The sequence below is a fragment of the Musa acuminata genome, chromosome BXJ2-1 (assembly GCF_036884655.1).
Source record: "Musa acuminata AAA Group cultivar baxijiao chromosome BXJ2-1, Cavendish_Baxijiao_AAA, whole genome shotgun sequence".
NCBI classification, from domain to species: domain Eukaryota; kingdom Viridiplantae; phylum Streptophyta; class Magnoliopsida; order Zingiberales; family Musaceae; genus Musa; species Musa acuminata.
The window spans coordinates 37,691,001-37,717,500 of record NC_088338.1 but is presented as its reverse complement, the minus strand read 5'-3'; the positions used below and the strand labels follow the sequence as shown (position 1 = coordinate 37,717,500).

The following is a 26,500-nucleotide window of genomic DNA, read 5'->3' as shown; positions in this document are numbered from 1 at the left end:
TGTGTATTCAAAACATAACCAAAACACACAAACTTTCATTATCTGATCGACGATATCTTATTTTTGTTTTTCTATCTTGATTCAATCATCGATGCATATTCGAGCTTCAATTGATTTGGGAGTTATATTATAATGAGTTATACTCCATACTGCTATTGATATAAGAGTTGCTAATATTTGTCTTGCAATTATTGTTAAGATTGAAAATGTTATTTTACATCATGCCCGCCATTTGAGAATTAAAAACTCTACACCTATAGTGTTAGTCACCAAACTCAAAAGACATGGTTAGATCACTTTCAAACTCCGAGTTAGAGCTTATATAAGAAGAATTTTTATGTTTGGAAGATTTAATATGCCTAATTCTCTTCTAATAAAATCGAATTGTTTCTTGTTTAATGATTTAGTAAAAATATATGATAATTGATATTTTATGTCAATAAAATATAAAGATATATCATAATTATCAACATAATCCTTAATAAAATAATACTTAATATCAATGTGTTTAGTCCTAGAGTGTTGAATGAGATTTTTTAACAAGTACATTAGACTAATGTTATCACACTTTATAGGAATATTTTTCAAGTAAAGTCTACGGTCTTTTAAGGTGTTTTCAACCATATTACTTGTGCACATCATATACCTGCTGCTACATATTCAGCTTCGGTCGTAGATAATGTAACATAATTTTATTTCTTAAAAGACCAAGAAACAAGTGCATGACCTAGAAGTTGACATGTTCTAGAGGTACTTTTTCTATCTATTCTACATCCAATGAAGTCAGCATCAACATAAGCAATCAATTCAAAATTTTTAGATTTTGGATACCATAATCTTATATTAGGAGTTCCTTTTAAGTATCTAAAAATCATTTTAACTACTTTATATTGAGATTGTTTAGGATTGGATTGAAATCTTGTATAAAGTTCAATACTATATATTATATCAGGTCTAATTGTAGTAAAATATAGTAAGCTACCTATCATACTTCTATAAGTATTTTGATCATAGCATTCTCCTTCGTTATCCATATTTGTAGAAGTACTCATTGGTGTGTTAATGACCTTAGTACTATCTAAATAAAATTATTTTGATAGATCCAAAGCATACTTAGTTTGATTAATAAAAGTTTCATCACTTAGTTGTTTAATTTATAATCCTAAGAAAAATATCAATTCATCTATTAAACTTATTTCAAATTCTTGACTCATACTTTTGACAAATGATTTACACAATGACTCATTTATAGAAATATAAATAATATCATCAACATAAATTTAAATAATAAAAAAATTATTTTTAAAATATTTAATAAATAATGTAGTATCTATTGGGAAATCTTGGGGGCGATATCATATGTGCAGCGGAAGAACAAAAAACAAAATCCCCAATTCCCAAAGATATGTTCATCGTTGTGTGAAGAATGGTGTACAAAATCCACGAAATAGAAAACCACGTGTGAGATAGATTGTATTATCTAGGGAGATCGTATATCCCTGAATCTTTGCAGATCTCCAAGAGAGGGTGAAGGAGGTCAAACACCCTCATCTCTAGCAGTGATTCACATAGTAGGGTTGCGATGACAATCTTCAAAACTCTAAGCCTACTTTGCGATGATCTCTATCCAACTACCCAAGCCTCTTAGATTAGTAGATTTATATCCAATAAACTATCATGGGCTCTTATTGGATCTCATCTATAGGATCCAATAATTCAGGGGCTTATTGGATATCTAATAAGATAGGGGTGTCGATGTATATCTCATATCTGAACCTCTATTTATCGCAATGCCTGCCATATGTATGTGACCCTTTAGGCCCAATATCGAACTGGTCATAAGTCATACCTATCAGAACTCCTTTTAGCTCAGTGAATTATTATTTTCATAATAATTAACTCGACTTATCGACTGCACATGTACTAAGCCACTACGCTGCAGTCCCCAAACGATATAGGGAAATATAATCCATTAGACATATTTGTCCTCAGTTACCATGTAACTATAGTCCCTCATCCATCTAATATTACAAAGACCGTATACCGGACATGGTGCTGTCAGACTCATACAGTTTCTACTCGAGTCTCGCTCTATTCGGATTCTCCCGAAGAACTCTTTCTCTCTCAATCCGAATGACCCTGGCTAGAGATTTGTCTGAGCAAGAACACATGTGACATTCCTCTCATGACATCGAAAGTGAATGATCCTCTATCAACACTCAATAGCTCTTAAAGGTTGACTACCACTTCCGATGACCGATTGTATTAGATCTGGGACATCCAAACCTATAAATATGGTATTAAAAAGTAAAATGCTACTAACCTACATGATTTAAATATGACTATCATGACAATAAAAATTAAATTGACACAATATTTTCTCGATATTCCGCTGGCATGTCTTTAAAGGTATTGACACACCACTTTTCTTGAGACTAGTTCAATAATTATAGTTAGATCAAACTAAAAACTAATATGGTGTTTAATATTTCAGGTTGGACTAAAGAGGTTGGCCTTCCCTTAAGAGATTATTGGGGCAAATGTTCTTTAGTATGACTTAAAGTTCATTCTATATTGGTGACCCCTTCTTCAATGAGTTGATTGTTGTTAAGGAATTAATCATATTGCAATGGATGCTGATTACCTTGTCAAAGATCTTGTTGTTAAGGAATTTTATTTGTGACTCATGAGGCTGATTGTGCTAGTCATAGTCATGTCATGTGAAGAAGAAGAAGAACTGTGGGGAGCTCCACTTTGCATTTTGAACTCAGATAATCTTGAGTTCAAACATAAAAGTTATTGTTTTCGGAAAAAAAAAAAGAAGAAAAATACCTTACATATGGTGGTATGATTTTGTTGATCGTAGTGGATGCCGCTAAGTTGTTGTATATCATGCTATTGCATTTTACATTTCTAGTAAGTTCATCATGTCATTCCTCAAAAACATTTGATAGAACTGAACCGATTGGAAAATTCGAAATACTCATCTACGTATTTCCATAGTTCATATTTACATGTAATCACCCATAGTCGTGTCTAGAGTGAAATATACATATTTTTCTAAACAAAAAAATTACTAATATTATCTTTTTCTCAATGTCCATTTTTATTTTGTTTTTTGTTTTTAGTGCTCTAAAAGACTCTTTTATTTTATTTTATTTTATCTAATTTCCTTTCTTATCAAACAACCCCATTCAACTGAGCCAGATTTAATCAACCCAAAATTTGGACTGGTCCAAAATAAATAATATCTATCTTAAAATTTTGAATAAAATTATCAAATATTTATCTGTTTAAATTAATAAAAGCATAAAATAATTATATAAAATTAATCTTCAAATTATCATTAAATTTTAATTATAAATAATTGTATAAAAAACAAAAAATTGTATTATTGAATATAAATTAAAATGTAATATAATGATATTATTACTATATTTTAAATAAAAATAACATCTAAAAATATCAAATTTTAAGAAAAATCTCTTTAAAATGACTTGCAAAGGGCTAAATGACTATTTTTATATTTTTCAAGCTTTAAAATAGTTAGTCTTATTTTTTAAATTTTGTTCAAAGGTAAATTTATTCAAAATTATTTTGGATTAATAACCACTTGAATCTTATCTAATAAGGTTTTCTAAAGTTTTGAAAAGAAATTCTTTTGAACCCTCAGCCACATTATCTTTTAATGGGAGTAAACTATTTGTAGGGTCACAATTAAAATAAGTATAACCTCATTTAGAAATAGTGGAACACAAATCTATTTTATCCAAAAATAGCAAAATTTTGCCAAAAAAAAAACCTTAGAAATATCTAATGAGCTCTAAATGGTAACATTTTTTTTTTTAATTTTAGGACCATTACAAGACCTATTTTCAGTTAATTCAACCTTAAACAGTATTTTTTTTTAATTTGTGATCAATTTAAGCTAAAATTACAATTTTTTTGGCCAAAATTTTTATGAAGCCTTAAATGACTAGTTTTCTATTTTTGGCCTTTTGAAATTTTATTTTCAATTAATTTAGTTCTTAAAATATTTTTATTTTGACCAATTTAAGGTGAATCTAGAATCAATTGGGGACAAAAAAATATTCAAATATTATCAAATATCATTTTATGAAGTTTTAGGGGGAAAAAAAAATTGTAGACCTAAGTTGCACTATTTTTGAATGGGGTCACACTTTTTTTGGATCATATTAAAAAATAATTTAACCCGTTTAAAAATAATATAATTCTTCTACATATCAATTTATTTAAATTTTTTCTATTTTATTGTTAAACAGGTTAAATTTTATATTTCAAGTAAAAGGTTATAATTTCTATTTTAATTTTTAATCAATTTAAGGTGAACACAGAATTTGGGTCAAGAAATCACTTAAATATTATCAGAAATAATTTTATAAAGCCTTCTTCTACACGACTACACAAAAGTAGACTGACTCACTTTAGCAGCCACAAATATCAGAACAGATACGTTTGGAATGGAAGAAATGAATGAAGAAAATGTGTTTAGAAAAATACAAGATAATAATGCATTAGAACAATCTGGAGAATTAGAAATCACTGACCTTTTGGTCACCAACATGTAGGAAATTAAGATCCAAGACTTCCAAAGTCCATCGACACGCATGGGTTTATCACCCTTGTTAATCAAAATAAGATGGAACAACAGAATATGCCACTAATTGGTGGTCATTCTTTCACAACTTTATAGAATCATCAACAAAAAGATCTAAGAAAGAAAAAGTATCACTTCACACACCCTAAAAAGAGAACAAAAAGACATGGAAGTCAATCACCATAAAGAAATAGAAGGGGCAAGTCACACTTTGAATTGTTTTTGTTTGATTACATATTTAATTGGGTTGCCGCAAGACCATCCAGTAAAACAATTAATAAAAAGATTAACCTTGCTGGTACTCAGATAGCAAAGTAGATCATGTCATTTCTGATGTGTCGTATCACATTTAAGCTCCTTCACAACTTGACAATGGAGTTCCACAAAAAGAAAATTCTTTACAGCAGCCACTATAACATTTAACTGCTTTCAGTGATGTAAATCTCTCTGATTCTGAAGAATATGAAGCAGCATCAGACGTGTATTTGGATTGTCATATACCTATGCTCTTTTAACCTGTCAAACATCTGCAGAGAATAAACCTCAGAGTCAACTAATGCCTATTATAAAAACAAGAGTAGAGTAGAGTGATTAAAACGTAAGGACTCTGTTTCTTAAAATCCTACAGAACATGGAGGCACACCTCATAACTCCGTGTGTGTGTGTGTGTGTATGTGTGTTACATGGATCCTAAGTTAGAATGATACACAGGTAGCTTCCAAGTTCACCTAGAACCAGGTAGTTTCCACCCTAATTACTAACAAAAAGTTATTAGTAATTTAGTAGTGGACCTACTTTTCTCTGGATCAGTGATTTAAAAAGCGTTAGATATCAAAAGGCGCTAAGGTCTCAAAAAGCCTTAAGCGCTAAGTGCTCGCCCGAGTGAAACAAGACTTTCTGAAATATTAAAATATAAAAAAAATATATAATATAATTGATAAATATGTTTATTTAAATAAAAATATGACATTAAATTAAAAAGATCTAAAGTACCAAGTCACATTATCCATCTTTTAGTAACAAAAATATCAAAAAGACTCAAAACACTAACATTTTAAATAAACAAAGATTAGCAATGTTAAAATCTATATTATCAATCTAGTAAATAAAGATTACTTTATATAGTAGTTAACAATCTACTGGTAACAGTATATTATTTATAGTTAACAATAGTTAGAGACGGAGAAAAGAACTATTTATTAATAGTAAGGGGATAAAATTGTCACCGGCAATGTCGAAAGTGACAAGGAGAGGCAACGGTAAGAAGCTAGCAATAGTAGCAGCGGTGAGAAGCTGGCAGTAGCAGCAGAGGATTAGTTTAAGACAATTGGGACAGCACTACAAACGATAGTAGCGGAAGCGGCAACGGCAGAAGCTGCAGACGGCAGCAGCGATAGTAGCGGAAGCTACGGATAACAGCGGCGAAAGTTCCAAAGGGAGTCCGTCAGTGGCGGAGGAACCTGTGGTCCTCTCCCTCGACAGGTTGAGGAATTGCACACGGAGCGACGACGGAAGGAAGCTATGGGCCCTTGCGAGGCCATCAAACCCGTTCGTTGGCGACAGAGGAAGGCTCGGTCTGCTGCATCTACGATGAAGGCAGCAACAGAAAGTGTCGGTGGTGGAGGCAGAAACAACGCTAGCGTTGGCTCGGGGTCGCGCAACCGTAAAGTGCCGCTTTTGAGGGTAAGTAACTATGTTAGTTGGTTTAATCAAACCAACTAACTACTATCGAACCAAACTAGACTTAAAAGTTTGGTTTGATTACCTTATTTGAACCGACGCTCGCCCGGAGCGCCCGAAGCCCAGGTTTGAGCGAGCCAGGCGGCGCCTCATTGAAGCGCGCCGCCTGATCCACACACGAGGCGCTCGAGCCTCACCTCGCCTCGCCTGAGCACCTAGGTGAGTGCCCGAGCACCTATTTAAATCACTGCTTTGGATGGCTAGCAAAATACACAGATGGATAACCAAAAATACCATCACAATTGTGCTAGATAATTAACAACTACAACACATGGGAAGTCACTAATTGAGCATGTTATGATTAACTCCTTGAATGCAATAAAAAAATTAAAAGTATGAAAAGAAATAGAAGAAGCTGAAGCTTGATGATCTCGAGTATCATCTCCAACAATTGCTTCTGTTGTAATTAGTTACTGTTTTCATGAAGGCTTTATGGACAAAGTCTGCAGCTTCGAACGTGGTATTGTTGTTTACTACCACTTCCATTCTTCAGTCCCTTCACTCATTAGGTATAGGTTAAGAGTTCAGGTCATCTAAAACTATTTAAAGCTTTCAATTATGATTTGACGATATACCAGGTAACAAAATATTCCTAAAAAGAAGAAAACCACTGTAGTTATAAAAATGTCTGTCTGATTTGAATCATTAATTACTGTAGAGGATGCAAATTTGCATAGAAAACACAAGGCTTTGGATCATGGATGAGGAATTGGAAACAAGGTTCTAGGCACCATATCATGTCTTTTTTACTAAAAAAGTTTAAATGTGGCAATAATATCTGTAATTTTGACAAAAAAGGATGGCAACACAGATAATAATTTTACAATATCCATTAACATTGAAGTTAATGAAGTTAGAAGAAAAAGTTTTTGATGCAAGCAGAGGGCAAACTTGCAACTCCAAAAAATAGTAGTCACTGGTGAAGAAACCAACCATAGTATTTTAACATTAACAAAGGTGTGCATTTGCCACAAAAGAATAAGAATACAAATGACCAATAGCAATAAGCAAAAGATTGCTTACTTGAACGAAGTCGTGTGATAGGAATTTCTTGCAACTCCCTTCTGATGCACAGCCACTCACCAAGCAAAGACATCAATGCCAAACCAGTGACATTAACAACCCACCAGGTAATGGAAGATGGCCAACCTCCATATATAATGCATATAAAGAGATGAATAATGTAGAGGGTAGCTGAAAAGTCCAAGCACTTTTTGGCTCTTTCTACCAAATATAGCAAATAAATTGCCCTGCTCAAGAAAGAGGAGGTAAATTAAGGAATAAATTCTGTTATCAGCATTCACCAAGCATGTTTAGTTTTAAAAACTTTAAATATTATTTAAGTAGCCTATTGAACCGTACCTATGCTAATGCAACAGTGTGCCTAGATAATCAACTTATTATCTACTCTTCCATCACTTTTTTAGTTCGGAACATTATACACTTAAGAAAATTGAACTTTTGAGACCTCCATAATCAAGATGTATTATGACTTGTAAAATCATTCTCAAACTCATAGATCCATTGTGAGACAAGGAAGAAAGTTCCCATATCGATATATTAGGAAAAAGAGTATACAGTAGGTATCAAAGGAAGAGGTAACTTTGACATTATCATGTATGAGCATATATATTCATGTACGAATATATGTATGATAAAACATGCACACGTCTAGGGAACATAGCATGGACTTCCAATACGCACTATCCTAGATACCAAAACACCCCTGTAAAAGACAAGACTAATCAATAATATTACAAGCTGCTCTTCACCATAATATTCAAATGTACTTTGCTAAAGAGATTTTAGTCTAGGAACACCTGATACCTATATGACAAATCCAAGGTATAATGTTGTTGGTTATAAGCAGCCTTTCCTTTTGAAGGCAAATCCTACTAGGCTACCAATTTATTTGGAAGAAAATTGAATTCCTACCAAAGCAGTAAACAAGATGGATAAATGACAATTGTTGAAGGTAAGCTAATGGTAATCTTGCACTGATCAAGACATCAGATAACGGATAAAAATCACAAAATATTAGAGAATATGAGCACTGAAGTCAATGGTACACTAGTACCAATTAGTATTGAATGTAGAGTTTGCTGCCTTCTTCCCTTTAGTATCATCAGATGAACTTTAATGTCTACACATAATTATCAATATCTAATGGCAAAAAAAAAAAAATGTAGATAGGTAAACTATTTCATCTACACAATATACTTGCAAATACAGAACTGCCAAGAAATAATATTTTAATTTAGAGACGAATCTGTTTTTCCTAAACATGTGACATGACGAATCATTTTTGTTATTGTTGTCATTGTTTTTCTTTTGTTGTTTCCATTGTATTATCAATCCAAGTGTCTTTTGTAAGACTATGTTAGTACCATGAGAAGCAAACCATGAATAATGCACAGCAAGAACTACTTGAAAGCCGTCAATGACTTTCTATAGCGATATCAAAGAATCTTTTTCTCTTGATAATAATATGAACTAAGAACTAGATATATCTTGTAAAGTCACTTTCATGAGTCATGTAATGCATAAAACGTCCTTATTCTTACTAGCCAAGTGTAGGCCTTATTTTTCAAGGCAAAAAGAAAGCATTACAATACCAGATAAGGGCATTCTGTATGTAGAAAAAAACATAGAGTCATGAAGAAAGCTGTGAATAACAATATGTAACTCATAGTAGCTAGAAGTTATAAATACATTTCTTAAGTAAGAAATAAATGTTATAGTTAGGAACTCGAATGAGCTGCTATGGAGCAGTTTGTAGGGAAATATTAAAGATATTTCAGATGTGTATGGCATGAAAATTCGGCCTCCATCATACAAATTAGTGTTCAAGAAAGATAGGTGAATCTGAGAGGACTGCCTCATTACAGCCAAATATCATTGGACAAAACAAGTGAAAGTTGAGAGCATGGGTTACGATAAATACTTTTGTTTGGCAAGCCAAAGGTCCCTAGAGTTAAAGAACCACAAAAACTGGAATTGCTATTCATTAAATATCAAAGGCAACTCACAGAACTAACAGTTGTGATGTATGTAAACTTGAATATAACATCGAAACACAGACTTCAGACAACATGTTCAACGGAGCCAAATTACTATATGGAGGCAGGCGTAAAATGAACAATAAATATAAACAACATAAACAGTAAGAAAGAGTTCAAAAGGAACATCAGTTTCAGAAAGATAACTCCGAAGGTTTGAACAAAATGATCTGCAAAACCAAGAAACATGATATTTTTACCCAGCGAGGGAGCTGAGAAGGAACGAAACAATGGCGCACCACCCTGTGACGGTGGAAGCTGTGAGCGTCGAGAAATCGAAGAAGTACATGAGGCTCATCTGGGAAACCCGCGTCCCCACAAGAATGGCCATGAACGATCCGAGGGTCAGATAGTACAAGCACTGAAAGCAGACGATCTGCGACACGATGAGCCACGGATCCCACACGATCGCCCCATAGAACATGACTCCTCCTCTCGCTCCAAAACCCTACCTTTCTTATATTTGCTCTCTAATTCAGAGCAAGAACCATCTGAATCAAGACTCAGCAACAGACAGCTTCCAGTTCTCCTTTCAAACGATCGAACGGAGAAACGGACCAAAGCCTCGACAATTCTTCAACACAATTTCCAGATTTAAGATGTGGAAGAAGAACAAAAGCCAACGCTAGCAAGATCGGGATCCAAACCCCGGAGCGAACCACGAAGATCTGTGCTGAGATGAAGAGGAGATCGGAACGAAGAGAAGCCCCCGGCGCAATCTCCAGATCTCAGGGGTAGGATTTGGAATCGCAGGGAAGAGGCGAGACTGCGAGATTCGTGTTTGCCCTCTCACTTCCGCCTGCCTTGTGATGAGAGACGCGGCCAGCGTGGGGCCCATAAAACATGACGCATCAGGTCAACCACTCCTTCCGTCCCCTCGAAGGACTGGTAAGCGTGTGGGTAGTTTCGTCGGAGGTGTTAAGAATATCTTTAGCGGTGTTTTGTGTGTATATTTGATTTATATTTTTAGGGCAAAATAAGAATATATATATATATATATATATATATATATATATATATATATATATAAAGATAAATGATGAAGACAAGATTCAAGGTTAAAAATTTACAATAGATATTTTTATTAGATTATAATATTGAATGGCTCACAAACACCTCAACCGTTGTGATATGCATGATGAATAGATTAATTTTATCTATAAGATGATACATAGGAAAATAATAGAAGATAAGAACAATTATTGTAAAAACTTTATTGAAGAAGAAGTGAAGAAGCTTTATTGAAATAATTTTAGCATGAATACATTAACATGTCCTTATCCTATTTATACATATTAGAAGAGAGAATGTGAGTTTACTAGGCAAATGACTCTGATACCATGAGAAAAATAATAGAAGATAAGAACAATTATTGTAGAAGCTTTATTGAAGAAGAAGTGATAAAGCTTCGTTGAAATAACTTTAGTTTGAATATATTAACATCTCCTTAAGGATTTCCCTCAACAGAGTAGAGAGATTTTCTCATATAGGAAAATCTTATCTTCTATCAGATACTACACATTTCCATGTTCATCGGTGGCATCTTCATAAAAGTCTCATTAGAAAGAAGCTTCAAACCTTCACAAAGCATTTCAATAATGACAATTTCTTTTTCTTCTTCCACAAATATTTGCTAGTTATGATCAAGAATGACTTCTACATGCTTGTGATGTAACAGATGAAGGGAAATGTAGTGAGTGTGTAAGAGAAGACAGATTCATGATGCTTTGATTGAACCTACACATAAGTGGATAATGATATGAGGCATCAGTCCAAGTCCACAATTCCAAAATTGGAGAGAAGGATCTTTAGCTGTTGAACCAGGCTTGCACCTGTTGCATACTCTGTCAGCAAGCCTACAGCAAATCCAAACATTGCCCATCTGCAAGATTGCACAGAAACAGAAACTGGTGATTGAAATATCCTTTAGAACAAGCAACAGCAACCCATGGAGAAGTTGATGGGGTAGCAGAATTTAATTTCATGGGTTGTAATGAATGACATCAAGAAAGAAAATTATGATAAACCAGTTGGTAAAATCTCACGGTAAGGATTAGAATATTTGATTGATACTAGAAATTCTTATGTATAAACTGTAAGTATAAAAACTTTGGTTACGCTTGTGTTATGTAAAAAATTGTAATGCTAAAGATTAAAATCAAATAATAATACATCAAATATAAGATACAGTCATTTAATTTATAAACAATTTATTAAAATTTTATAAGAAAAACTAGATTCGTCTTCTCATCTCTTCTTATCCCTCACAAAATCGTTATATCATAGGGTCTAAAATGGTAACTATGAGAATCTTTATCGTCTCTTAAGGAATTCTATCATAATTAGATTTTCTTTCTATTGATCGATAATTATAATCAAATCTATATGCCCGTCCATATAATGGAGGCAGTTGGTTTTATAACTGCTTGTGTGGGAACACTAGGAATATAGTGTAAATGTTCATTGGAGAATGAATTCACTGAATGATTCACTCATAGAATATTGGATGGTTAATGATATCTCATCATCAAACAACGGTTCTGTGGTCTTAGTTGTGTGTATAGTCTTTAGACTTGAGACACCAAGGATGTCCTGTATGAGTATTCTGCTCTTTGATACCAAACTTATAGGTCTTGAGATTCTAAATATAGCACAACGAGTCATCGGGAGTAGTAGCCAATCTTACGAGAGCAATTGAGTACCAATAGAGGATCATTCACTCTCAATGTCATAAGAGGAATATTACGTGTATTCTTACTCAAATAAATCCATGACTAGGGTCATTCAGATTAAGGGAGAATGAGTTCTTTAGAAAAATCCGATTAGAGCAAGACTCGAGAAGATTCCGTATGAGGCCAACAACACCACACCCGGTATTTTATCTCTAGAATATTAGATGGATGAGGGATTACACATATATAGTAATTGAGTATAAACAAGTCCAATGGATTAGATTCTTTTATACCATATGGGGACTATGGCGTAGTGGCTTAGTACGTCCATAGTCGAGTTAGTGAATCATCAAGGAATGATAATTTACTAAATCGAAAGGAGTTCTGAGTCAAAAGGAGTTTTCACAAATGCAACTCACGGCCAGCTTGGTATTGGGCCTAAAGGGTCATACACAAATAGTGGATGACATGACAAATAGAGGTTGAGTATGTGATATCCAATAAGTCCTTATTTTATTGGATCTATTAGGTGAGACCTAATAAAAACTTAGAGTGCATAATTTAATAGAGACCTAATTTTCATTAAGCTAGGGATAATTGGATGGAGATCCAATATCCAATATGCTAGGATAATTGGATGAAAATATAGTACCCAATATAATAGGATCCATTAGGGTTTATTGTAGGAGCTCTCTATAAAAGAGGATGTGGGACTAAAAGGGTTATAAGGCTGGACCCTTAGCCACCACCTCCCTAACTCCTCTCATTGCTTCTCCTTAGTCGACTACCCCTCTCTTTGGTGTGAGAGGGTAGCAAGAAGGACTACCCCTACTGCGTTTGTGGTAGTGCATGAAAGCGAGGAAAGAACATGTCATGAGAGAAGGTGTGTTACCGCTTCATCCTATCACTTGAATCACCGCTAGAGAGGAGAACACGAGATCTCCTTCATCCACAGACTGAGATTTGTAGAACATGGATATACGAGTTCCCTTAGGTGAGAGCATATCATGAATCTTATGTAGTTTTCGGTTTCATGAGTTTTTCTCTCCCAATCGTCGTACCATTTGATATAAATTTGTTTTTGGGAAATCGATTTCTAATTTATTTTTCGGGGCGGTGCATGTGATGCTCTTCCAAGTTTTTCAACAATAGTATTGTTACATTTAAGTATATAATCATAAACTATATAGATATCTAAAACATTATCATCTTATCCTATAACATAATTACTCGAAATAGATTCTTTTTTGTGATTATCTATATCTCTTAATTGTGTGTCATTATGAATATTAATTTTTTATATCATTTAATATTAATTTTTTAATATAATTTTATAAGTTATTAGGTTAGACCACTTTAACGACTATAAAACCAATATAATAATATAAAAGATAATAAAAAATATTTTATAAATATTAAAATATTCATTGTAGTTCACATCTTATAAGCCTACAATCCTAGGTCACTTTGATAGCTACCAATCAGAGAAAGCTTAAGGATATGAGTTACAAATAATATTTAATAATTTTTTTTTTAATCTAATGTATGTTGAAATAGTTCAAAAATAATAAAATAATAATCATAATAATTATTAAATATTAATCATTATAAAAAAAATCATATGATAATTATAATTATAAAAAATCATATATCATACTTTAAAAAAAACAAATATTATTTCATAATTTTAAGTATATATATGAATAACTAAATAAATATCTAAAAATAATAACTATATTTTAAATTATTAAATATAAAATTTTATCAATATGTTATATAAGAAAACTATAAAGAAAAGTAATAATTTATATTTTTTTAAAAATTCATATGGAACTTTTAGATTAATCAATCCTATTTAATTGGGCTACCCAAATTGAGCACATAGATTTGAGCCAACCACATGCTAAATGAGGTCCGTCAAAATTAAAGTTGATCAAAGTAAAAAATTGATCAAAGTAAAAAATTGATCAAAATTTAATTAATCGGATCTAAATCTAATCAAACAGTCAAATATAATCATGATTAAGTCTAATAAAAATATTTGATTAAAATAAATTAAATTAATCAATTTTGTAATTGAGGACATAAGAGAAATCTTTAATTTTTGAAGAACAAAATTATAATTTTATGTTAGATATAATAAAAATATCCAATTTATGAAGGGCATAACTGAAAAATGAATTTAAGAACATAAATTAGAATTATTTAATTTTTTTGAGGCGTAAAAAGATCCTTTTAGTTAAAAAATCCTAAAATCTCTCTTGCAACCGTTGTAGTTGCTTTTCACCTTGCCCATGCGTGCAAGTCTCACCAGCAATGTAGTAATCGTCTATCGCTTGCGCACTACCCGTGGTAGCATGATTGTTCTCACGCAACTAACTAGGAACCTCACCATCGTCGTACCGTGCCATGGTGCTCACGCGTGGCTATGCATCAACCAGCGACTACACCATTGTCATGCCCTTGTGTGTTGTGCATCGACTAGCGACCACATTGTGACTGTGTAGTGTTGTGCCACCGTGCCAACCTGCGATTATGCACACGCTCTGATTATCGACCCCAACGATTATCGCGACGTGTAGTTGTGCTCACACTTTCGCTTGTTCGATTGCTAGACTTTGATGTCTAGTTGATGCCGACCACACAGCCAGAAGTGCCACCATAATGGCATTGCTATAGTTGTCGCATTAGTCACTAATAATGACATTACTATAATCATTGCAATCACTACAGGTAGTGGCACTATAACCACCGCACGTAGTGGCACTATTGTAGTCACTGTAACTATCATAGGCAGCAGCACTACTACAACCACTTATGACCAAGGCAAGTCATTCGTTGCTAGGCTACTACATATAGGCAACCATATATGTAGTTGTCGCTAATTGTTGTACCCCACGGTGCTTCTGCTACATAAGCAACTATTGTTTGCAATTTGGTTGACAATTATTGGAGGTCGCCTCCCTCGATAATATTATTATTAACAATAAGTTATTGATGGTGGTCTATCGATCAAACATGAGAAACGTCGCATTAACCGTAAACATATGATAAAACAAACTAGAAATAAAAGCAGATCAACAACACAGATGAATCGTTTAAGCATCGTAAATGAAAACTGAATAACACCTTTTCTCTAGCGAAGAATGCTAATAAATAGATCTAAGGTATTTAATTTTAAAACATGACTTTAATACCAATTATAAATATAAAAATCATGATTATGCTTTTGTTGTGTGAAAACTTTAATGCTAAAAATTAAAATCAAATAACAGGAGATCAAATATACAATACATACTTTTCGATGTCATTCAAAAAGTCTGTATCTGATTTGTAGATGCATTATTATCGGATCCGAAAACTGAAGCTATGTCGATATGCAAGAAAAACTAAACTCGCATTCTTTGCTTTTTTTATCCTTCATAGGATCCATATAAGCGATGGATTATGGACTAAGAATGATAATTAGAAATCTCTCTAATCATTTCCTATGAAATTCTATTATAATTGAACTTTCTTCCTATTGACCAATAACTGTAATCAAAATTTAATCAAATCTATAATTTATCTTGCATAATTAGATAGAACTATATAATCTAACATAGACATCTCTTAATCGAACTCATTGTTTCTAAGATACTAAGGATAGCTTAATACCATTTGCAAGATCACCAAACAACAAAGAGCAAAGCAAACAAGTTGCACAGAATCAAAACAGGACAATCAACCGCCAACATTCTCCAAAACCAAACAACAAGAATCCATGGAGAACTTGACGGAGTACCATGAATTCATTTCATGAATTGTAATGAACAGCATCTAGAAAGAAAATTATCATAAACCAATTCGTCACAGTTCGTCATAAGGATGAAATATGTGAGGATACTATGAATTCCTGAGCACATACATTTCTGGTCATCAGTTTAGAATTAATCAACTTGTCATTGCTGTTTAGAAGATAGAAACACAGAAAGCCTAACACCATCTGCAAGATCACTGAACAACAACATACAGCAAAGCAAACAAGTCGCGGGGAAGCAGAAGGTGATAAAAGAACATCCAACGTTGTCTAGCACAAACAACAGCAACAAGCAATCCATGGAGAAGTTGGAGTACTGCGAATTCAATTCATGGATTGTAATGAACAGCACTAGAATGAAAATTTTCTGTAAACCAATTGGTCACAGCATGCGATAAGGATGAGAATACGTGACCTATATGATAAATTCTTGTGTATAAATATCTTTTAACCTATATATATATCTGATGGATATATTACTGTCGACTTCTATTTAAGTATTTTGATAAGTAGTTTGGGTTCAATAAAGTTGACGGACTTATTAACCCATGATGCTTGGATTATGACAACTGATATCAAAGTCAATCTAGTATCAAGACATGATAAGATGACTCGAGTAGAAAAGAACTATCGTGAAAAGAGTAACTCGCTTGGCATAGAATTATTATTGAACTACGCCTCACATGCATCATGTTAAGATTTGATTAAGCCCTAAGTAGAAGAGTTTTTAAGATTATCTTATAAGAATTTAATGGCCGTACGATTGTCAACTTAAGATTAAGTATTTTGGCATATGATTTAAGTTTAATAAAGTTGACAGGTCAATTAACCCACTAAGCCTATGTCAGAACAATCGATATTAGAGTCGACCTAATATTAATGTATAGTAAGGGAAGTCGAGTAGGAAAAGACTATCCATGGATGAGATCAGAGAACACGTCACAACGTGGAGGGTTATGTCTCATATACATCATGTTATGATTTTAAAGATCTAATAAGTATATTATTATCAACTTCAGTCTAAACATTTTCATCAATGATTTAAGCTAAATAAAATAATCACAATGATCTCTTTCTCTAAATTACTAATGCACAACTATAGTATTCCAATCATAATGATCTTTTTCTCTAAATTATAATGCAATTAGTCCACAAGGTAAATTGATGTCATCTTCATGCGATTGAGACTCGATAAATCACCTATCAGATAAATTTAAGTAAATCGAAGAACACTTGAAAGACACCAATCCTATCTTTCCAAACCACATATTCATATAATAGAGAGATGAGATGAGGTGAGGTGAATCTTTCATCTAAAAAATAAGTCATAATGAAAAAGGCATAAGCCATCAATTCTCTCTGGTACCTGCCATTGCTGATCTCATTCTTGGTCAAGAAACCAAAGAAAGGACCCTGGTCTGCCTCCTCAAGCTTCCTCTGCTTGAAGTAGTCCTGCAGCTCCTTGGCCACCTTCCTCTGGTATTCCAAAGTCACCACCACCGGCTGCAGAGGAGCCTGCGCGGGGGCAGGGGAAGGTGGAGCGAGGGGTGGTGAAGAAGCAGAGGAAGAGGAAGAGGGAGGGGTGGGTGGGGAGAGAGAAGGAGCTGCAGGTCTCCTTAGAGGGCCCTCAGCTTTGGAGCTCCTGATGATGGTAGATGGCCTGAGAGGCAATCTGTGAGAAGGATGATGAGAGATTCTGATCTTGATGGAAGGAAATGAAGGAGCCAAAGACATGCTTTTTTTGCCTCTCTCACACACTCTCTCTCTTTTTTCTTCTCCTTTTGTTTCCCTTTTTGTGGTCTTGCGCTTACTTCTTAGGGGCAAGACATGTTTGAGAAGACAAAGGGAATAAAGAGGGTCCATCAAATTCTCCAAGTTGTGGATAAGGTAAAGAGGGATTGTTCTTTTATTTCCCCCCAAAAGATGGAAGACAAATTATGTCTCTATTTTTTCTTTTAAACTTTTTTTTTTTTGGGATTTGGGGCTCAAATTATGTCTCTAATTTTTCTTTTAAACTTACATTTTTGGGAATTTTATTTCCCCCAAAACTTACATTTCTTCTAAAACTTAAATTATGTCTCCAATTTCCCCCAAAGCCTAAGAAAATACTTACATTTTTAAACTTAATTTTTCTCTAATTATGCCTGTAATAATCACAAGAAGATGAATAATTAGTGATATGAGAGGCTATTTTATTTGATAAAATTTTAATAAATTATCATTAAGTTTTTAGACTCTTATCATCAAAATCTCCACCACTTTTCATTTGTAAAAAGATGCAACAAAAAAAGACTTATGTGAAACACTTTATCAGTATCAAAATTGATATTATGACTTGTTATTATAGATAACTTAAAGTCTCTAATTATATGGATTTAGTATATTTATTTAAAAGATCCATCAATATAGATAGATAAATTTTTTTAATTAAAATAATTTTATATTAAGATAAAATACAATCAACTCATTTAAGCTTCTCAACTAACAATATATATTATTATTATTATTCTAGTTTTAAGATAATTAGAGGTAGGTTTAGTTCGAACTCGAATCGAGCCGAGACAACGGTTCAGTTTCAACTAGAATCAAATTAGGCCGTAATCAAAACTAAATCGAATCAAAATAAAAACCATCCTAAGTATATTTGAAAATCGAAACTCTGATTTGATTATTGCTTCTAAGGAAATTACTAGCTTTTCCCTCCCAACAGTCATATAAACGGTTATATTTAGAGATATTTTTTATTATTTAATAATTTAAAAATACAAAAAATAAAAAATATATATATTTGCCCCTTCTAACAACTACATAATATATAATTTTAGGGGCATTTAAAAAAGAAATATCTCTCAAATATCTCATTCTTCTTCACATCTTTAATTAAGCACTTATTGAATTTTTTAGGACATCAACATTGATATCGAGTTGGACATCAGCAATACGATCCATGTCACGTGTAATTACTATATCTAAGTTTTCAAGTTCAAGAGGGAGGATATAAAATATTCTAAAAGAAAAAACATCCAATGCAAGTCGAAGGGTTAAATGCAAATTTTTTAGGACCTTACTTCTCTCACTTTTTATTTTTTTTTTGCTAAAAAAATCATGAAGTATTAGCTAGATTAATCATCATTGAACATTTGTTTTTTAGTTTCGATGAAAACGTCAGATTTGTTGATTATTGTCTAAGAGGCTTTAAATTTCATCACATAACGAGTTCTTATACTGCTCTTATTCGCACTTTACATGATATTTATAGACAAGATTTGCAAAATATTTTTCGAGCTTTCGATGCTTGTGTTTACATTTATTCTGATATTTGGAGTGATTACTAGCAAATACATACACTCTTACATGAAAACCACTTGTCATTGAATAAATAACGATGCTTTTAGAGTTTTCCATGCAGTTGATAATATTTATAGAATGATAAAAATAATTTTATAAAAATATTATTTGATTTTTAAAATATTTAATGATTTTGATAATACATCGGCAAATATCACTTCTATTATGGAATTACATGCAGTTTGTTAACATGTTAGATGTGCTTGTCATGTTTTGAATTTATGTATACAAGATATACTTACATCTCTTAGAAACATTTTCTTATTAAGCAAGCTATTGATAAAAGAATCTTTTTTTTTGGTAAGTTTGATAAAAGAATCATCCACAATTAATGAAAGAATTGACCAAAAAATTTGCTAGTGATGTTCCTACATGATATAATTCTATATATGAATTGCTTAAAGAATATTTTAAATATAAAAAATTATCATGTACTTCTATTGTAAATAATGTTAGACAAATTTGTTGATATCCATAGTAGCATTGAGAATGTGTGTGAAAGAATTTCAAAAGTTTTTAATAATGCAACATATACTTTATTTGGTGTTTATTATCCTATTGCACATCTTGTTTTTTTTTGTTGTTTGTGTTAATATTGTTGTTGGTGCATTACAAGAATATGAAAATGATAATAATGGTTATAAAATTAAAATCAATAAATTATTTTCCTAAAATTCTATCGGTTTATTTAGTTACGTGTGTTTTTTATCCTCCTATTAGATTAAATTAAATGGCTTAAGTAATTATTTATCCATTTATTTTGAAAGTTTAGGAATAAATATTGATATTTGTGACAAAATTAAAGATAGATATTAACTAATATGACCATTATAGTGTTAACTATAGTAGAGAATATGATACCTCTGAATCTACTTATTAAGTGTTGATGGGATAGTAAAATCTTTATGGGAGAAAAAATATTGGTACAAAGAAAAGAAAGAAAAAAAAAAACTAGGGGAATTCTAAGCTTGAACAACGTATCTAACAATATTTATTGAGTTTGGCGATAGTTGGGGAATGGTGGGTGTGATACACAATAATATTTCTAATTGTTATGAAAATTACAAGGCAAATACTAAAGTCTCCAATGGCAAAGGTGGTTATTGAGTAAGCCTTTAGCTAAGAATAGATCTTAGATCAAATCAGATAGAACATAACCCTTGAATTAGACAAAGGTAGCGAAACAAATACAAGAGATCGTCTATAAAGAAAATAATATCATATTGGACATATCATATCAATAGAAGAGATTATTTGAATTGAAATATTTTGTAATGACAACAATTGTGATTAAATATTTATGATTTTACTTAGTTTTATATCAAGTTTTTTTTTGTTACGTCATTACACATCTACACTCGAGTTATTATGGATGTAGATCAATTTTTTTAAATTTAAAAACAAAATTATAAAATTTTGATATTATAAATTTTTAATAAAAAAATATTAAAAAGTATAGGTTAAAATCGGAATCAAAATCGATCAAGCTAGAACTTGTAATCATCGGTTGAATTCCGATTTCGATTTTAAAATCGACCATTAAGTTTATTGATATGTTCTTCCTATTTATACAAGTTACGAGGAAAAATTTTCCTCGATAAACCAACGAGATTTCCTCGTACAAAAGAATCATGTCACTAACTTAAAATTCAAAAAAAGTTTTAAAATTCAAAAAGTTAATTTACTTAAAATTACCTTATATTCAAAATTATTCCTTTTTCTGTGAATCTCAGTTTTCCCCTTTATATTCTACTCAATTTCTTGTTTCAAATTCTCTAGTGATTTGTTTAATCGACCTCTTCCTCTATTTCCTACTCCTCCCTTCGATCCTTTACCTCCTCTCTTCCCACCTCCTCCTAAGTTGCTTCCTCCTTCCAAATCTTTTTCTCTTTCTTCCTAAAAAGAAAGACCATAAAAGGGGCAACGAATGATTGACAGTTGATGACAGAAAAGAGAGAAGAAAGAAAAAAAAAAAGAAAGAAGAACAGAAGCAATCGATCTGATTTATTCCCACTAAGCCATGTAAAAAATGGATACCTGCAATGCCAAAAAGATATCTTTCGATAATTTCTCAAAAGAGGATAAAAGCTAATTAGTGATAAAAACATCCATTTCTAAGAAAATTATCCATTGATAAAAATATTTTGTGACTGAAACAAACTAAAAGGACAGCAAGAAATGAATGACAAGTGACTAACCCACCATCATATCTATCTATACATAGCCAACAAATTGTTCTGGCGCAGTTCTCAAGCTTTTTAACAACCGAAAGATTTGCTCTGAAATTAGCAACAATTAGTTGCTGAGCTATGAAAGTAACCTTTTGTTGATTGCCTCACAGGCATCACGAATACAAAGACAGATGCAGGGGGGCAGAATCTATTTAGACACAAAAATGTTCACTTTGTTTGATACAGCAATAAACAACATAATGTTTAAACACAGAAGCACTATACGAAGATTACAGTACCGACAAGGCAAACAGGATGAGCCCAGATTGCCAAAGCCAAAAATATCCTGGAAGGAATCAGGACAAGCAGACATGGCGGCTGAAACAAATAAAATGATACACAAAAATGTCCCAAGGAAGTCCTCCAAAGAAGCTTTTTTTCGGTCGTAATGGAGTTGTTGACCGGTTGATACCAGCCCATTAAATCAGAGCTTCCGGAGGTCACCAAAATATTACCGTGCTTCTCCGATCTGATCTGCTTGGGTCTTTGCATCTGTCTGTGCATATATAAATTCTACTGGATTACACATTCACATCTTCTGACTTTTTCATGCTTGAATTCCTCATCTGATAGACCATCATCGCTGCAAATTTTTTAAGATTCCATATTAGCAAATGTACAGTAAGCACAACAAGGGTAAGCAAGCATATTTTTAAGCTAAATGTGAGAGTTTGAACGTTGGTGACCTTTGGCTTCTTCACAAATTAGTTATTTTTAAGCCAAAGATTTTATGATAAGAAAAAAAAAAAAAACACTGATACTAGCTAAATGGCAATCGATGGTAAGACCACCCAGAATATGAACAATTACTCCATTAGTCCACGAAGCAAAGTCCATATTCAGAAGCAAGTTAGAAAGCCCACTCATCAGCTTCTTACAAAATCCATTTATGGCTCTAATCTGTCTCATTTTATCCTCCCCATGATTTGACATTAACCCTCATAAAATTTTGTAATTTATAGTTTCAATTTTCTCAAACCTAAAGACATGTCAACCAGAATCCTACTAATACTGGACCTTTGCTTCCCATATCAAACTATCCCCTGTTAATTTCCAGTCATAATGTCCGTATTATTAAAAACAAAAGAAAGAAAAGGAAATCTCAGAGTGCAGACCATAATGGACAACCCTACTTCAGAGTCCAGAACATGAAATTACAACATTAGACTATCTAACCGGTCAATAAGAACTTATACTAGCTTGACAAACTAACCGCTATACTTCTTGAAAACTATACCAACTTCAAAGGGGTCAAGGGATGTAAGGTTGATCCTGTTAAACCAACACATTGTGGATAGATTAAAATCACTTACTATCAGTTAGTATCATTCGTAATTTTCATGATCATGCAGCCAGTTCAAAGCTATTCTCTTAAGAACATAAGATCCAGAATGCATCAGTTCTTGCCCATTGGATCTGAACCGTTTGTCATGCTTGCTTATCCCTCTGCCTAATACCAGAAATACTCTTGGAGTCATCAATTACAACGGAGTGGAGAAAGACAAACAGGATGCAGTTACCTTTACATGTGTATTATTTTCAGGATTTCCAATATTAGATAATAGAAGTAAACCAATGTTTTGACTACTTTGGGGGTTTCCAAAAGTATACAATAGAAGTAAACTCAAGTGCCTCAAAAAGGGCATATTTTAAAATCCAACAGCAGAAAATGGGCATTTTAGGAAATTACAGAGGAAAACCTTTATGAATGGCATTATTGAGTATTAGGTCTAACTAACCAGCATAGAAACTGGGAAAAGTATTCAAAGTTTTACTCTGGGACATGGCATGAAACTAGTTCAGATATACATGATCATTCTAGAGACTAAAACCATCTTTAATTAATTTTAAGCCATTTCACAAACAAATTCTTTTGTTACTCGTGACTAGACTCAATGATGACAAGCTAGAGTCAAAGATTAAATGATCTAAATGAGAGGCCAACACAATTACCCCTGATCTTGTCTCCGTGTTTGTGCAGCAGGGATGCACTAGTAAGTAGCATGATGTCGACAAAACTCTTTATATTATTCACTAATATTTGCAAGCAAACATACCTGAGCTCAAATTCTCTTATCTCTACCAGCTCCTTGCCACATTTATCTGTCCACTGAACTTTCCTACCTACGGTGCAACAAGATGTTTCATTTTCCACTCCTTCCAAAAATTCATGGGGATCATCACCTTCATACGCTGTTGAACAATCTCTAGAAAGCTTCTTTAGATTACTCTTGAGGCATGGCTTCCTCTCGCTCACAGTGGCAGCATCATTGATTAATACCTTGCTCCTGTCAGAACATGATGAATCCGATAAAGTTTCAGAATGGTTAACCAGACCAACTTTACTAGGAGATTCTCCATCGAGTTGTGCGCAAGCACACTTGAAACATATGAAGGAAGTGCATCCCTGAGAATTTTGCTTTTTCCTAGAAGCCAGCTGAGATTCTGGCTCAAATTCTTGCTCCACCAACTGGTAGTGACTCCATGGTGAAACTTTTATGGGCTGTTCATCATTTCTCCGGCCAAAAATCAGAAGGGCAAGACCACTGCTATACCCTGATGCAGAAGAAGAAAAGAACCCTCCTCCTTCCACAGCCAAAAGCATTTCAACAGCTCACCCAAGCCAAATAAGCAGAAGCTTCATCGAGTTTACTGATGTAGGGATGTGCTTCTGTCTTTGAAGTTGGCCTTATCCTTCCCTCTATCATAGATATAACTAACTGCAGCAAAAATAAAAAGAAATTCAGAAAAAGCACAACAAGACACTGCTTAATCTCAGACGAGATAGGTACTTATTTTCCATCCATCTGATGCAGAAATATAGTTTCAGCAATAATGGAATTTATTAATCATTATGTAATGATCAACAAAGAACAAACATGTAGTAGGGTGGGTTGAAATTAAAACAAAATGGTTTTGAGGCATTGGATTAAAATCAAGTGGAATAAAGATGACCATCTCATTGCAATCACTGCCACCTAACAATTATTTGACAAGATACTTTGTAAAATATATAGAAGCTTGTAAAGTTTTGATGTAAAAATCTAAGGTAATTGATATAGACTTCTCGGTGGTTCATGCATAGCTTTAGGTGAAGCAAAGAATTGAAGAATATCTGAGAATGTATACGTCAGAAGAGAAAAGCTAAGAGTATGTAAAATACCATGAACAAAAAAAGTTATATACAAAGGGCAGCAAGTTCTTCTATGCCATGGTAAATAGTAAGTCAAGCTACCGAAAGTTCAATCTACTCAGAAGAAAAGATCCGATCTAAGTTTCATGTGAAAGAACTGATTCAAGCTTTAATGAGTTCCCTATATCGCTCAGATAGATGTGAAATTTCATTAGAGGCTCCTGAGATGGAATTTGTAAATCTATTAATTAGGCATATTCTTATCATGCTGAGAGATTGGCTTTTGCCCATACACGGCAAAGAGTTGTCACCCACTTTGACTAATACCCATGTACTAATTATCCAGTGAAAACCATGTCAAAGCCAGTGATTAGAGGCCCTTCTTCTGGTGGAATCTAAAAAGACCCAATCAAGTGCATTAAAAACCTTCCTTTTTTCAGAGACCAATCTGCTCTATCACTATGATTTTATCGTTAACTACAAGTTGAGCATCCATAAGTCCATTATCAAGAAAGTCCAAATCTTGACCACATTTTTCTAACTCTCGTTTTCCAGACAACAAGACCACCAGAATTCAACAGAGATTCAAGCAGGAATACGGTAGCTTCCCACTAGAAAAACAGTTGGATCAAGCAGGAACTCCGCCACCGACAGATCTAACAAATGATTTGGTAAAAGAAGAGGACTTGGGAGGGAATGGTAGACCACAAGAATGCTGGATCCGAAACCCTAATCCACTTTCTTTTATCTAAACTCATATCTAGCTGTACCCACGAATCTAGGGTTCCAGTTTCCGATTTCGCATCTAAAAAGCGCGACGAAATCACCTCAAATGAACTCATTTTCGAGGGAAGAAAAAGGACATGGAACCTCGAATGGGGTCTCGGCGACAGAAGGCGATAAGAGTACAAGCGGAGATTGGCAATGGCGACCCCGGTTTCCGGTGAATCCGAGATCTCTTCGTCTCGGCCGGGCAGGCGAACGGATCGGCGCGGAAGAAAGGGTAAACTCGGGTAGTAGCTACGACTCCCATTCATCTCCCGTCCTATTGCTTTGCTCGGCGATCGATTTGGAAACGCAGATCCTGACCATTGGATCAGCGAACTCCAGTGATTGATGGAGTTTAGTCCGTCCGATGGTCGTCGAGTGTCGGTTTACGGATGATTCTGTGGGCGGAAGGCGTTCGGAAAGTTTAAATCGTATTTATAAAGAAAGGTAACAATTACCCGCCGACGGACCCGTAACTTTTACCTCGAAGGACCGTTTTAGATGGGGACCCACATGATGCAGTCTTTGACCTGATTCGCTTGTCGCTTCGCGTATCACCGGAGGCGTAGAGAAGAACGGTATGTGAGATTCAATATTTATTTGATTAAACTGGAGATAAATTTGGACTGATGATTTGTAGTTTATATGAATAGATGATTAATTACGTTCTGAATATAAGTAAATCAACTCTCTCTCTCTTTTACATGTGAGAGAGTAATTTCTTATGCCCAAAATGTTCGGTGATGAAAGAGTCGGTGAAATAAAATTTTATATAAAAAAATATTGACCAAATTCATTTGTCAAACATTAAAGATCTAAAATATTATTTTATAAATTTTTATACTATACTCATTAATAAAATATTAAAATATAATTCGATGAATTTTATATCTAAAATATTAGTTTGACGATAATATACCACACTCACTTAATTTAAAATTTTATCTAATAATTTTTAAAGATGTCATTTACCATGACCGATAAAAATTTGAGGATTGATAATAATGTGTTAGGATGAAATCATATATTCACCACTTATATGTAAAAAAAAATTAAATAAATCACTAATGTCTTCCCCTTTCTCTCTTTCTCCTTTTCCATTTACTCTCATCGATCAATTGTTAGCATTCAT

The 26,500-nt window shown here is 33.3% G+C and overlaps 3 protein-coding genes across 5 annotated transcripts; all 3 read right to left on the bottom strand.

The window, feature by feature from the left end:
* Positions 1–4,801: 4,801 nt before the first annotated feature.
* Positions 4,802–10,212, bottom strand: LOC135582954 (uncharacterized). Of its 2 annotated transcripts, none has more exons than XM_009388901.3 (3): positions 9,618–10,212; positions 7,382–7,608; positions 4,802–5,134 (listed from the first exon to the last, which is right to left on the bottom strand). In XM_009388901.3, exons 1-3 carry the CDS (start codon positions 9,839–9,841, stop codon positions 5,130–5,132), a joined length of 456 nt encoding a protein of 151 aa, XP_009387176.1. In that variant the 5' UTR covers positions 9,842–10,212; the 3' UTR covers positions 4,802–5,129. The 2 variants fall into 2 exon arrangements, with proteins under 2 accessions (XP_009387176.1, XP_064950040.1); XM_065093968.1 differs by having other exon boundaries at positions 4,802–5,145; positions 9,618–10,210.
* Positions 10,213–10,961: 749 nt separating this feature from the next.
* LOC135583179 (light-harvesting complex-like protein OHP2, chloroplastic) lies at positions 10,962–17,744 on the bottom strand. Its single transcript, XM_065093967.1, has 2 exons — positions 17,255–17,744; positions 10,962–11,299 (listed from the first exon to the last, which is right to left on the bottom strand). Exons 1-2 carry the CDS (start codon positions 17,620–17,622, stop codon positions 11,185–11,187), a joined length of 483 nt encoding a protein of 160 aa, XP_064950039.1. The 5' UTR covers positions 17,623–17,744; the 3' UTR covers positions 10,962–11,184.
* A 3,855-nt stretch (positions 17,745–21,599) lies between these two features.
* LOC135599165 (uncharacterized) lies at positions 21,600–25,661 on the bottom strand. 2 transcript variants are annotated; one of them, XM_065093966.1, is made up of 3 exons: positions 25,428–25,661; positions 23,525–24,187; positions 21,600–22,050 (listed from the first exon to the last, which is right to left on the bottom strand). In XM_065093966.1, the coding sequence occupies exons 2-3, from the start codon at positions 24,070–24,072 to the stop codon at positions 21,981–21,983; spliced, it is 618 nt and encodes a 205-aa protein (XP_064950038.1). In that variant the 5' UTR covers positions 24,073–24,187; positions 25,428–25,661; the 3' UTR covers positions 21,600–21,980. The 2 variants fall into 2 exon arrangements, with proteins under 2 accessions (XP_064950038.1, XP_064950037.1); XM_065093965.1 differs by having other exon boundaries at positions 25,471–25,654.
* Positions 25,662–26,500: the final 839 nt, after the last annotated feature.